At 43.6% G+C, this 15082-nt stretch overlaps 1 protein-coding gene across 1 annotated transcript in view; it reads left to right on the plus strand.

Moving 5' to 3' along the window:
- Positions 1–15082, plus strand: part of LOC146870856 (uncharacterized) — a 45002-nt gene that overhangs the window by 20715 nt on the left and 9205 nt on the right. Inside the window, exons 8-9 of the mRNA XM_085599714.1 lie at positions 1118–1226; positions 2491–2558. Coding sequence (XP_085455840.1) covers positions 1118–1226; positions 2491–2558 — 177 coding nt within the window. The remainder of the gene's footprint in view (positions 1–1117; positions 1227–2490; positions 2559–15082) is intronic.

Consider the following 15082-nt stretch of genomic DNA (forward strand, 5'->3'; position numbering starts at 1 on the left):
TGGCTGGCACTTGTTTTGGCCTTCTTCGTGGTCTAAAGCCCATCCTGGCCTTTTTTGATGCTTCTACCAGGCAGACCGTCGTCCAGGCCTTGATTTTGTCGAGGCTTGACTACGCCTGCTCGCTGTATTTAGGAGTTAATAAGTCTGAGATACAGCGGCTTCAGAGAGTCCAGAATGCGGCTGTCAGATCCATCCTGGGCTTACGTAGACCCTGCTCAGTGACTAGTGCCATTCGACGGCTTCATTGGCTGCCGGTGGCCAGGCGTATTGAGTTCAAGGCACTTTGCTTTGCCTTTAAAATTCTGAAGCTGGCCTCCCCTTGCATTTTATCTGATCTTCTTTCACCGTATATCCCTAGGCGACCTCTTCGCTCTATGGGACAATGTCTAGTCACGGTTCCTCGGGTCAGGAAAGTTTGCGCCGGTGGACGCTCCTTCCGGCATAGAGCGGCCCTGTTCTGGAACTCTCTGCCGGTTCACAATCGGGAGCTCACCAACTTCCTCCAGTTTAGGAAAGCTATTAAGACCTTTTTGTTCCCCTCCCTGTAGGCCCTCTTTATTTCTTTTCCTTGTTTTGCTCTGCCGTTGCTTAGCGCCGGGACGCCTCTTAGCCGAGGCAGCTGTCGCGCTTTATAAATCCGGCTAACATAACATAACATAACTACACAATGTGGAGGACAAGGGGAGTATGCGGCCCTGTTAGTGGTTACCAAAGTCATTTTTCACCAGCCTTTTAATTGGTGTCTGGCCATTGTGAAAGGGCTGGCCAAAAGCAAAAATGTGCCTTAAAAGTGGATGCGAGGCTGTATCGGCTGCCTTTCAGGGATTAAAATTGCTGAGCGCGGCACAGACTATGTCAGATTGCCCAGTGGAAGCAGGTTGGGATTCCAGCTTGGGTATCAACCAAACCAATAGTAGTGTAATAATGCTGTTGGATGGACACCTCTGATGTGGTCCCGAATAACGGAAATGAGATGTTGTATGGCTTTCCAAATGACATCCTATTAACACAATATTTGTTTTTATGCACAATAATCTTAAACGTAATCATTTTAATGACATAGACAGTTTACTCTACAATTAATTAAGGAAAGTAAGAATTTTCAATGTTTTCTTAGTTTGCAGATCACTACCTCAGACAGCAGTCGCTAACAGACATTCCACAAAATCCTAAAATTATGGATGAGTTAAGATTCAAGATTGCGCTTGATCTAATGGAGTCATCAGGTTTGAGTTTAACATTTTATGTTTCTTTTTTGGTTATAGGTAATGCCTTTGTGGCAACTGAATGTTTTGATTCCATTGCTAATTATTATTATTTAAAAAAAAAAAAATTATAAAAAATATAAATAGTGTGAATAGTATTGAAAATTAAAATTTAATGGAAATGATGTTTGAGTATGTTAAAAAATGTCATTTGTCTTGCCATTAAAAAGATTTATGAAAAATTCTTACACCTTCAAAGAAGTATGTATTGTTTGCAGTCATTTTTCGAATTTATAATATATATTTTTATTTTAATTATTGAATATTACCTATATGATCCGTACATAGGGGCTGATTTAGATGGCAGTCGGACATCAGTCCACCCGCCATCATAATGGTGATGGGACCGCCAGCCAGATGTTCGGCAGTCCCAACAGCCCAATTAGGATGCGCCCGCCATTATGGCGGGTGAATACTGGCCATTTAACATTGTGGACGGTGCTGCTGGCTACAGCACATTACGCAATGTTAAAAGGCCCTTATGTGCATTTTAAACGTACAACGTGGCAGGCACAAGGTGGTGCATGCCACCTTGTGCATGGAAAATTTTGGAGTGTACCCATACACCCCAAAGGCACAGTGCGCCCACAAAGAGTGCTTAATAAACGTGCACCAAAAGAGATTATCAGTCTGTCTCTTTTGAGGCTGGATGTCCGCCGCAAAAAGACATATGGACGGGCTCATCCTAATCACTAGGGCGGTGCGTGTACAGCACCGTAGCAATGAAGACCTTTTTCCGGGTTACACAAGTCAGACAGAAAAGGACCGACTTGCAAGACCCACCGCGTAAACAATGTGATTCCCACCGCCATCCTAATTTTGCGGTGGGTGAATCACATTGTGATGGTGGAAGGATCGACACCGCCGGCACGGGGGTGGTGATCCAGCTGCCATCATAATGAGCCACTTTTTAATCAAAGGTTGAATAGATTTGTAGCAATGAATCCTTTAATGCAACAACAGGCATGCTTATCTCTTTACATGTATTGCTTGGTATGCATTTCAACATGCACATTATCTGCCATCATAGAATTCCTTAATATGTGTTTAAAGATGCAATTTTTTTTAAACTGTAATATTCATAATTTCCTTGCTTCTATAGATACGATAAAAAAAATCGTCATTTTTATAAAGTTAATAACATGTTATTGAAACATCAGATAAGTGTAATTTCTATTTTATTTTAATATTAAGATGTGCTAATTTACCTTAATATTACTTCTAGATTCGGTTGACGAGTTCTGCGGGGTCTGCAACGAAAAGAAGTCACCTGAAGATGCCCAACAATTTATGGTAAATCTTTTTTTTTTTATAGTAATAATATTTGTAAATATGTGAATAAAAATAACTTGGAAAGCAGAATAAACGTATTTTTAAAGAAGCAAATTTTATAAATAACATTTTACATAATGCTCCAAAAAAATTGCTAACAGATGTACAGTGTTTGTTCCCACAAATAGATTTTGATAAATGTGGTAACTTGTTAAGGCTACTGGTAATTGGATGACCGGCACACAGCTTGGGGGTGGCTGATCCACCCAATGCCACTCAGGCAGTGCGAACAACAAATTACAACTTTGTCAGTCGAGCATCACTGTGACTGTCAGCTCTTCCACCACCATGAAAACTATGGTATAAAGGAAATGAATGAGGCAGTGCAGAGGCCCCGTGCTTAAAATGCATGTGCATGTACACCGGGTGTCATAACTTTTGCCCATCTGTGCGCATGTTCATTGGTTCATGGACCACATGGTTTTAGAGTTAATGATGTGCATGAAACATGTAGTGCAGTTCCATTCCAAAGAGGCACCTCCGTGGGTACTCTCTGCAAATTTTGCAGGAATGGTTTTCCATAGATTTGAAGTGCAACGCGTCCCCTAAGTCCAATAGTAGTCCTTAGAGAGCTCCAAAGCAGTGGTAGACTAGCGGTCAATGACTTAGATGTAAGTTATATGGCTTGCCACATGTCCCGGCTGATGCAATGTTTCTGTTGGTGGAAAAAAAAAAAAAGGTAACGGTACACGGCTGCTCCAGATGCCATAGCTCTAGCAAAGATCATTTTACTGGTGCGGCGGAACATATTTGAAAACACAATGTAAACCATGTTGATGGAGAGCTTCTGCGCTCGATCGATGAGATTGGTAAAGACACCATACTCCATGGACCTACCTATCTCAATACTAAGTGGTCTGACAAAGTGAGAATAGTGGACGGTGTTGGAGTACTGGGTAGGGACGGGTCAGAATTTAAAGAGGGGACAAATACCAATATTGTACACTGCTCACAATCAATGTAATACAAGCAGAATAATACTTACGGGAATGAAACTTCCTGACGCATGTGGCCCTTGCCAGAAGAATTAGAAAACAGTGGGGATTGAGAGGCATTGAGCCGCAAGTCTCAGCCGTATTTAGGTATGTTGCTGTATCTGCTTTGAGGATGAAGACGGTCTCCTGGTTCTCCAAAGCAATGAGGCAAGAAATGCAAAGTCCGGGTCGGAAATTACAGTGAGAATAAGACATTGAGAAGCAGATCCCAGATGTGGAGTGGGTGGAAGATTCAATAGCGTAACCTTAAAATTATCTAACAATACCCAATTTTAGAAAATCAAAATCTAAAAACTGGATAGAGCATACCTCACCACATCATGTAATAGGAGAGGTTTTTATGTGATGGAGGCAGCAGCATGCCAAAAATGGGGAGAGAGAGAGAGTCACATATAATTAGTTTATTTGTGAGCTGCAGTAAACAAAAGTCCTTTTTGGAGTACGTGTTTCTACAGAGTGTGTTCTCAACAATTGACGTATGCTAGTGTCCACACATGTTTCAAGATAAACGTATGAAATTAGGAATTAATTAAATATAACGTCATATGTTTGAGAGCAAATATTAAGAAAAAAATAGAAAAACCTTTAAAATGTTAACAATAACTAAGCCAAAGGGTCTTTTTGGTGAGAAGGCGGATAGTGCGCTGGCTCGTTTTATGGACTCCCGGGCTACGGCCAAGTCCTTAGGTCTCTCGGACCCACGGCCGCAAAGTTCCGCCTTTCGCCCCTTTTGTGGCCAAGGAAGGGGCGCCTCCTCACGTCCGTCGAGCCACCGGCTGCCAAACCAACCTGCATGCGGTGAGGGATGTGGTTTTGGCCGAGGCGGTATGGGAGGACAACGTGCCGGTCAGTCCACATCCACCCCGGCAGCATCCGCCTCAAAGCCCTCCTAGTCCGAGATTTCTGGACCATCCCACAACAGTGGGCAGCAGGGTTTGCCATCACCTGCTCCACTGGTGGTCCATCACTTCGGACAGGTGGGTGCTGCAAATAGTCCAAAGGGGCTACTCCCTCCCCTTTGAGACAACCCCTCCAGCCATGCCACCGCAGTACCACCAAATGTCGGAGGATCACTTGAATGTGCTGCGTTAGGAATTTACGGCCCTCTTGGCAAAAGAGGCCGTCGAGCGCGTTCCTGAGCCTGAAGTAGGTCGTGGTTGCTATTCCCACTACTTTCTGGTTCCCAAGAAGGGCAAAGGGGGCCAACGCCCTATCTTGGACCTCAGGAGCGTCAACGCCTTGCTTATGAAGGAGCGGTTCAAGATGCTCACGCTAGCTCAGGTTCTGGCTGCCCTCAATCCTGGAGACTGGATGGTAGCGTTAGACTTGTAGGATGCTTACTTTCACATCCCCGTCCTGCCGTCCCATCGGCGTTACCTGCGGTTCACTGTGGGTCAGGAGCGCTTTGAGTTCACCGTGCTGCCCTTCGGTCTCACCAGTGCCACTCTGGTGTTCACGAAAGTGATGGCAGTGTTTGCTGCTCATCTGCGCAGATCAGGGGTGCCAGTCTTCCCCTATCTCGGCGACTGGTTGTTGAAGGCGGGCTCGCCCCAGCAAGTCGTCTCCCACATCCAGACTACGGCCGACCTCCTGCACTCGCTGGGGTTCTCCACCAATGTGCCGAAGTCGCACCAGAGTCCCTCCCAGAAGCTCCTTTTCATCGGAGCGGTTCTCGATTCGGCACATTTCCGGGTCTATCCACCGGAGCAGCGGGTCCGGGATATTCAGGCTCGGATTCCCATCTTTCGGCCTCTATCCTGGGTTTCGGTTAGATTGGTGCTGCAGCTTCTGTGGCTGATGGCCTTCTGCATCCTGTTAGTGAATTACGCCAGGCGGCGCATGCGGGCTCTGCAGTGGGACCTGAAGTTTCAGTGGGCCCAGCATCGAGGCAACCTGTCCGACCATGTCTTGATCTCGGATGGCACTGCGAAACAGTTGCAGTGGTGGCTCACGGACAGCGATTGGGTCAAGGGCAGATGCCTCTCCCTACCCCAACCGGAGCATGTAGTAGTGACGGATGCGTCCCTCCTGTCTTGGGGGGGCCATATGGGAGAGGCGGAGATCAGTGGCCTATGGTCTCCGGCGGAGTCTCGACTCCATATCAACTTGTTGTAGCTGAGAGCGATCCGACTAGCACTGAAAGCCTTCCTTCCCTCTGTCCGGGGAAGTGTCTAACAGGTGTTCACGGACAACACCACCGCCATGTGGTATTGCAACAAACAGGGCGGGGTGGGGTCGTGGACCCTTTGTCAGGAGGCTCTGTGCCTCTGGACATGGCTGGAACACAAGGGCATCACCCTGGTGGTTCAACATCTGGCGGAATCTCTGAACGCCAGAGCAGACGAACTCAGCCGCCGGTGCATGATGGATCACGAATAATGTCAGAAATCGGACTTGGCGCAAGGTCTCTTTCTACAGTGGGGAGACCCTTGTTTAGATCTATTCGCCAACAAAGAGAACGCGCAATGTCAGCAGTTCTGCGCGTTGGAATTTCCAAAAAGGCACTCGCTCGGAGACGCTTTTCGTCGCAAGTGGAGTTGCGGTCTGTTGTACGCCTTTCCGCCTATACCACTTCTGCCCAGAGTGCTGAAGAAGATAAGGCACGCCCGGGCCCAAGTCATCTTAGTGTCTCCGGATTGGGCTCGAAGGTACTGGTATCCAGAGATACTCAATATGTTAACTGATCCTCCTATACGTCTGCCTCTTCAGGAGGACCTTATGTCGCAGCAACAGGGAGCGGTCCTTCACCCGAACCTGTCCAGCCTCCACCTCCATGCGTGGAGATTGAGCGGCGGCAGTTGATGCCATTTGACTTGCCTCCTGAAGTCTGTGATGTCATTCTGGCCGCAAGGCGTCCCTCCACATAAACGGTATACGCCTGCAGGTGGAACAAATTTGTGGCATGGTGCACAGCAAAGGCTGTGGATCCCCTTTACGCCCCTGTTTCTCAGGTTCTCCTCTTTCTTCTCTCTTTGGCCCAGCAGCGCTCTGCTCTGGGGACCTTGAAAGGTTATCTTTCTGGAATCTCTGCATTCTTGAAGCTTCCTGATCAGCCTTCTCTTTTCAAGTCCCCTGTAGTTTCACGTTTTCTTAAAAGCATTACCCACATGTTCCCTCCTGTCCCTTTCGCAATGCCTCAGTGGGATTTGAATCTTGTCCTGACATTTCTGATGTGCGCTCCCTTTGAGCCTCTTCACAATTTTCCCCTTCGTCTTCTGACTCTTAAGACTGCTTTCCTGGTAGATGTCACCTGGGCTAGATGGGTGAGTGAGCTCCAGTCTCTTTCATCTAAGCCTCCTTTTCTGTCTGTTCATACGGACAAGGTTGTCCTCTGGACTCGTCCTTCTTTTCTCCGTAAAGTGGTGACCCCCTTTAACATCGGGCAATCTGTCACCTTGCCCACCTTCTTTCCGGCTCCGCATCCTTCCAAAGAGGAAGAGAGTCTCCACCGTCTGGACCCAAAATGTGTGCTCTCCTTTTATTTGTACCGGACCAAACAGTTCCGGGTGGAGGACTAACTTTTCATTGGATACGTAGGTGCTAAGAAGGGGAAAGCTGTACACAAGCGGACCATGTCACGGTGGGTCGTTTTGTGTATAAAGATCTGTTACTATTTGGCTAAAAAGGACCCTCCTGGTGGGCTGAGAGCCCATTCCACCCGGGCCACAGCGGCTAATACTGCCCTGGGACTGGGAGTCCCCTTGTAGGACATCTGTCCTGCGGCGACGTGGGCTTCACTGCACACGTTTGCCAGGCATTATTGCCTAGATAGCAAAGTAAGGAGAGATGGCTTCTTTGGCCGTTCTGTTCTCCAGGACTTTCTGGTGTGATCTTTGTTCGCAGACCCACCACCGGGGTTGGTATTGCTGGGGTATCTATTCTAAGGTGAGGAATATAACTAACGTGTTTCTTTCAGATGAACAAGTTACTTACCTTTGGTAACGATGTATCTGTAAGTAACATTCGTTATTTAGATTCCTCACCGACCCATCCTGCCTCCCCGTTCTGGGAACTGACACCTAGGGTTAAGGTTATCCTTTTCAGGCCCCTAAACTTCTTTTGCACCAGTGTCGGTCTCTTGAATGGCTATGTGTTCCTGGCGTGGAAATCTATGTACAAGAACTTACATCAGAGCACGAGGGCGGCGTCTAAGTACTCTGACGACGTCATTCCGGCGCAGGACGCCAACAACGGACAAGGAGCCGCAGAAGACGCCTATCGACGCGCAAGGGGTATTGCTACAAGAATATTTCCGGCTCCAGTCTGACGCCTGGGGCTATATCTAAGGTGAGGAATATAACTAAATAATGTTTCTTGCTGATACATCGTTACAGAATGTAAGTAACTTGTTCTTTAAGAGCAAACATCATCGGTTTCTGTGAAAGCATCATGACCCTGGGAAAGTTAATAGTGGCAGTACAATTTCAATGTTCACTTGTACTGTCCTTAATTCAACTGTACAGTGCATTGTCAGATGTGCGAATTTTAATATGCTATGCCCTGGACTGTAATGATCGCTGCCGTATGTGATATAAGGCATGTAGTTGGGCTGTTTTAACAATATTTCCGTTTACTCTTCATGCAAAGAGTAAACAAGGTATTTTTCCTGATGCTTTTAAAATCTTTAATTTTGTTTGCAATATTTAATGCCTCCTCTATTGGGAGTCTGTGTGAGTTGATTCCAGACTACCATTATGGTTGCACAATGCAAGCTGTAGTTAAAAGGGACCCTTCTTAACACCAATGCTCTCACAACCAGGTTTTATAATTAATGGAAACTTGGAGAGGTGCAGCGCCAATGTGAAAAAAAGCATGCATTGGCCAAGTTTTTTGAAAACCACAATAGCACTATGGAACTTGTTTTGATGAACATAGTGATTATCTGGAAAAGTTGCATCACGTATCCATAAAAAAAAATTGTTTTCCTTTTAAAATTTGGCCCGGTTCCTATGCATATCGTTTACAAACTCAAAATTTTTTAAAAAAGGTTAGCAAAGCTATAACATATTGACCAGCATACAATTTAAAGGGAATAACATTTATTTATTTATTTCCTTTTCCAACAGCCGTTTTGTGATGAATGCGGTCGTTGGATTCATCTTGAATGCATTGAAACAGATGCATCATCCTTATTGGCGATTGAAGTTTTAGATGCCGCAAATGCTTATAATGCTATTCATTTGAGCAGTGCTGTCAGAGTATTACAAATACTACCTCTGTGATGTGATGTGAGATTTTTAGATGCATTGAATCTATTTTCAAATTTTTTTTTAACAGTAATATAGGCGTTTAAGTTGTTCACATATCATATGTATTCTGTTAAATTATATTTGATATTTATTTTTCATAAGCAGAACAATGTTTTGTACTTGAGTGTAAATATTTTTGACAACATTTGAAAAATAAAAATTTGATGGTTTGACTATTTATAGTCTTCGATGCATTATTCCAAGCAGGCATGAACAAAGTCTCTTTCCTTGTCATAACATGACAAACATCTTTTTTGAGAACATGTAGCTATGGGATATGCAATCATACATAATTCCTAAAAAACACATTTGTGGAATTATTGCTTATTTGTACACTGACTTAAGAGTTACAAAAGATCAATGTTATATAACACATGTTGCAACTTTCTTTGTTAACTATATTCCCAGTGTAGTTTGATAATGTAATCCATCATCTGAATCTACTTTGTGTGTGAGAGATACAATAGCTATGTACAAATGCTAAGATTGTTGGGCGAGATAGTGTTATAACCATACTTGTCATAATGCATCATAAGCAATAAAGACACAGTTTTTGTTTTAATTTGTTTTGGGGGTAAAGACTTTATGAATTATGTGTGAACTTTCTTCTTTCGTTACATTATTGTTAGTGTGGTCTGGAAATAAAATACATGATTTAAAACTAAAATTTTGTCTGAGAAATAGAGTATATGTGTTCATAAACTAAGATTGTTAATGCAGTTACAGGTGTAACTGCATCGATGTCCAATGCATGATAATCAATAAAGATAGATTAAAGTCCAAATCTAAACTATTAAGAAATATGAAATTGTGAAATTAAAAAAAAACCTACATAAAGGTTAAGTTACCTACCTTATGTAAGGCATATTGTGATAGAGACATGACCTATCAAAATATTCATTAATTTTCATTTTCCGGACGTCATGATAGATCTTTAAGATAATTCTTAATGGAACCCCTGTGTGACGTACCGGGTTGCCAGTCTACTACGCGTGTCATCTTAGGATTTTTGTCCAGCATCATTGTGACATTTGCATTGTCTATGTTGCCACCACTCATTTGCGCCTTTCTCATAACTTTTCACTTCTTTCCATGCATTAAGCGCAGAGTAATGAAGTGAATGGCCGTGGAGTGTTACTAAATAAAACTATTGCCCTGAAGGGTCTTGCCATTGAACCCTAAACAAATCGACAGTGTTGAGAGTGAAAAGTGGGTCTGTTAGGAATCTGGTGCAACATAATGTCTTACAGATCATGCATTACCGAAGTGAAGGTAACTTGTTTTACATGATTGAGACAGATAGCTCAGAGATTACTTAATTTTTGAACAGATACACAAGCAATACCTTCCACTGTGGTGGTACCAAGGAAAGTTAAAAACAATAAATCGTGCCAAAAAGACCTGTCAAAATGGCCATCCATGCAAACATGAAACATCAAGAATATAATGTCTAAAGGACGTGTACTAGGATGTTGAAGTGGCAACTTAGTAGTGTTCTTTAATGAGAAGACCATGCATGATACTTGTGGTGGCTGCCTTTGCCCTGTTATAATTGTCTGTAAGACCGTCTTAAGTTTTTATCTACACTAAGTCTTAAACGATATTGATCCAGAGGATGAGCCTGCAGGATTAGGTCATCTTTTAGAACATCTAGCCCCTTCTTTGCTACAGGCTACATTATATAGATTTTGAAGATTATCCATGAATAATTTATTGAAATTGAGACAGACAACGCAAGTTTAGGTTACAACAGTGGTGACGTCACAATAATATGTGTGGTAAATAATTTTCCTTTACCGGGACTGAATTTGATACAGGAACATAATAAAATAGCTCAGTAAAATGAGAGGCAGAATCCGTGGTATTAGAGGTTCGGAATGGGCTTTATTCCAATACTCGATTATAATCGGATGCTCCAAGTTCCGTCACCACGAAGGTTCAGGAAGTGAAGTACATACATTATTGACATGAAATGGCTTTTATAGAACATACATTACAATGAAGCGAATACAGTAGGCGTAACAATTGATAAGGAAAATGACGATATATCTACGTAACCAAAAAATGGGTGTAATGAGGAGTAAAAAGGAACATAATTGGTTGTGATGTCATGTATAGGTGGATCTATAAGATAATACTTGGCATAGATGCGCGCGCAGCATTATGACGTGTGATTGACGTGTAACTAGGGGGTGAAGGGGACTTGACATTTAGCTCTACATGTGGAGACAAAAAGTCTGGGGGTCAAGTCAACCTAATCCCAAATCATATCTAACATCCTATGTTTAAAGAACTATGTTATCCACAAAGGAAGGACTCTCGGACAGAATCTATTCTATACTGACTGTGCGTGCGTGTACAAGCGTCTAAGTGTCTACACTAAATGCGAGGGGGTAGAAATATTCCATGGTGATAGGACTATGAATTACTTGTATTAAGACAGAGAAGCCGGGCCCTTTGCTTGGTAGCTGGAAGAATGTTTACTTAAACTACTAGGCAGGAATGCATCGGCTGAGGGGGAAGCAGATAATTCGAAGGTGAAATACAGTTCTTGGCAGAGAATAGGCTGATGTCAGGCTTCATGAGCCGCGCAGAGAATGAGACAAAGTTCATGGTCACAGATGCAGGCTCAGACTGGAGCTTTCAGAGGCAGAAGGCAAGAAGAGTTTTGATGACAGAATCAGGGCCTACTTGCTTGGACTGTAAAATGGCATAAGTGAACCATATAAAGCCGGTGGCCTTTTGTATTTAGGAATGGAATATCCGGCCTATTCATGGTGGATCTGACAGAGGACATGTTGACGGTGGACGCACATGTATTTGCGTCTTCATAACTGGAACTGGAGGGAACATACATGTACTTGTAACATGTACATAGAACCGTTGGGGTCCAAGATAGGGGACATAACTGACCAGAAAAATCCATATTTCCACATTCCCTCCTTGTCCCCTACTTGCCCGTTAAGAGATATCAATCTTCATTAATCCATTGATCTGTTCATATAGCATCATTTGTTCTTCTTTCTTCTTCCGGGGTCTTGAATGAAATCTTGGTGGTGGAATACACGATGTGGCACACAGACCACAAATCGCTGGTCCACATTGTAGACATAGACAGCAACTGAATAGTATGAGAAGGCCAATGCCTAGGAAGGATAGAACTCTCCATCCCCAGGCTGATATCACACTCCAAAACCAACTGGACCAAGTCCAGGTGCCTGGATTCTGGTGTATCTGGCTTACAATCTTGTGAAGGCGAGTTATAGCTTTATATACAGATGGCGAATTCTCTGGTATGAATACGCAGCAGCTTGATCCGATGACCCTACAAGCTCCGCCCCTATCAGCCAGGATGACGTCAAGGACAAGACGATTTTGAAGCACAACAATCCGCATAGCAGACTGCTCTTCTGTTAAATTGCCCAAGGCGGAAATAGTTTCATTCACTACTGCTTCAAGGGTTCTAGTTAATCTACGTATTAGTTTACTATTAGTAACAGTACCTATATAGGGAAAGATGCCTTTATTGAAATCTGTGTATTTTTCCCATGCTGTTTCAGTGTAATCGACAATCGGGAGATCTCTCCGCTCTCTATTGTGTACTAAATGAATATTTCTGTAATAATCAGGAGGAGCTAGGAAAACAGGTGGCAAAAGGAATGCAATGTAGCAGGTACCATCCCAATCTAGAGGTAGACGCATATATGCAGTCTGACCACATATAAAGTAGGAGTGGCGATAAGCTCTGAACGAGGATTTGCCTTGATCACTGAATTCTACTGTAGTAGTGCATTTACTATGGCCCATATGTATGGAACCAACCTTTCTTACACACAATTCACCTTTTGCTGGGAATACTGACATGGTGGGTAAGACTAGTTCAACTTCGGTTACGACATTTAGAATCATGAGATTAGGTGTAAAATTACCTAATCCATATACTTCATTTTCTAGATCAGTTCCTGTTCTTTTGGGGCGACCCTCCTTGTCAGGGTAGCAGACCTTGAGTAAAACCAGGTTCAGGTTTCCCCATACCCACTGATCTTGGAAAACTGCGGTGTCTGAGTCTATGGAATTGATTAAGCTAAACCATGCTCCACAGGAGCCATTATGTGTAAACGGATGTGGAAAGAAAGGCAAGACTCCTTCATAATTCTGATAGGGAGGGAGTCGGCCACACACCCAACAATTAGTGGCATTACTAGTCTGATGGGAATGATGTAACATACTAATGAAAGTGTTATTGCGCAGCGCAAGTCTATAGGACAATTCATGCGGGGGTAAGTCACTAAAAGAATGTTCTGCAATAACATTGTGAACATTTCTGGCAATAGGGTAATATATGTGCAACAACATACTAGTAATAATTATTAAAAGACTTAAAGAAAACAAGATTAATAATGTCACTATACAGTGGCTACGCAGTGATTTACAATACGCCTGTCGTTTCATCATTTTTCGTGACTGTCCATGATTCAGGTCTAGAGGATACATGTCAGAGACAGATTCAACCGCTTCACCTAGGAGAGGACTTAAACAATCAAACCGTCTGACGTTCTAGGCCTCAACTTAACTTTGTAGAGTTCGCTTTCAGTTTTTTCCACCAAAGGAAGTTTTGAATCAGTCTGTGAGGGAGTGCAGGGCACAATGTCTATATCCGAGGATTGTCCATGGAATTTCTTGATATGACTTGAATGAATCCAGCCCTTGCGGCCCTCGATCTTCACGGCTGTTCTTGTGGTCAGCAGAACCAACTTGGGTGTCTTCCACCTGGGCTCCAGCTGAGTCTTTCGGTCGAAATTTCTCACAAATACAATATCACCCGGAACTACGTCATGGGGTTTCACCTCAGTGTTGTCGGGAAATGCTGCAGCAACCTGTGAACGACAAGATTGTAGTGCAGACATCAAGGAAGCCAAGTAATCTGTCAGCATATTACAGTCAATATCAGTTATTTTGCGTGGTATAGGCGTCCCCCACATATTTGGTGGTCTGCCGAAGATCACCTCATACGGGGATAGCCCTGTTCTAGAGTGTGCTACCATTCTCATGTAAAAGAGTGCAACTGGTAATGCTACTATCCAGTCGACCCCTTTCTCTCTGCATATTTTGGACAGTCTTATTTTCAGTATCTGATTATGTCTTTCTACGAGACCTGCTGCCTCGGGGTGTCGAACACAGTGGAATTTCCACTGATATCCTAGCAGAAGTGAAACGTGTTTCATTAGTTCGGATGAGAACGGCTGGCCGTTATCTGAGTAGACAACACGTGGTAAACCGTAGCGTGGGAAGAATTCTCGAACTAACTGTTTGGCAGTAGTCGGGGCAGTGTAATCTGAAACCGGGTATGCCTCCGTCCAACGAGACAGAGCGCAGACAACTACGAGAACATATTTGAATCCTCGACATCGTTCCATCTGGATATAATCCATCTGGAGGACTTCAAAAGGGTGATCAGGAGGATGAAATCCACCCTGTTCTACGGGAACGCTTTTTCCTGGGTTGAACTGGCAACAGATCATACAGGTACGGACTTTTTGTTTGGCTGCTGCTCGTAAATGTTTATTGAACCAAATGTGTCGAATGCTGTCTAGCATAGCTTTTTCTCCTAGATGCGCTGGACTATGGATAGTGTTAATAATGACTTGGACCATTGAATCAGGAAGGAACCATACAGACTTTTCCTTCGTCATCCATCCTTGGTCCGTTTGGATCCCTCCTAATTCAGTCCATTTCTTTATTTCGTCTGGTGTAGCATGTGTCTGTATGTCAATTACGTCAAGAGTAGGATCTTTAACTGTCATACAATGTGTCGGCATCGGGACTATTGTCTTTGTCATGTCGGATGTTTGTGTTTGAGCAGTCTGTTTAGCTGTTCTGTCCGCTAAATCATTGCCTTGAGAAATGATATCAGTAACCTTCGTATGAGCCTTACATTTCATAATTGATATTGCAGTAGGTAGATGTATTGCATCTAATAAGGCATGAATGAGGGGTCCGTGCTGGATGTGGGCACCGTGGGAAGTTAAATAACCTCTCTCTCGCCACAGCACGCCGAAGTCATGTACGACTCCGAATGCATAACGTGAATCAGTGTATATGTTGACTTTTTTACTTGTGGCTTGAATACAGGCTTGTGTCAGAGCGATAAGCTCTGCGGCTTGAGCTGACAAAGTATTTATACGATTTGTTTCAATGACTTCAGTATCTGTTGTGACTGAGTAAGCAGCCACCAACTCTC

Source organism: Triturus cristatus, chromosome 1_1, assembly GCF_964204655.1.
Source record: "Triturus cristatus chromosome 1_1, aTriCri1.1, whole genome shotgun sequence".
Lineage (NCBI taxonomy): Eukaryota > Metazoa > Chordata > Amphibia > Caudata > Salamandridae > Triturus > Triturus cristatus.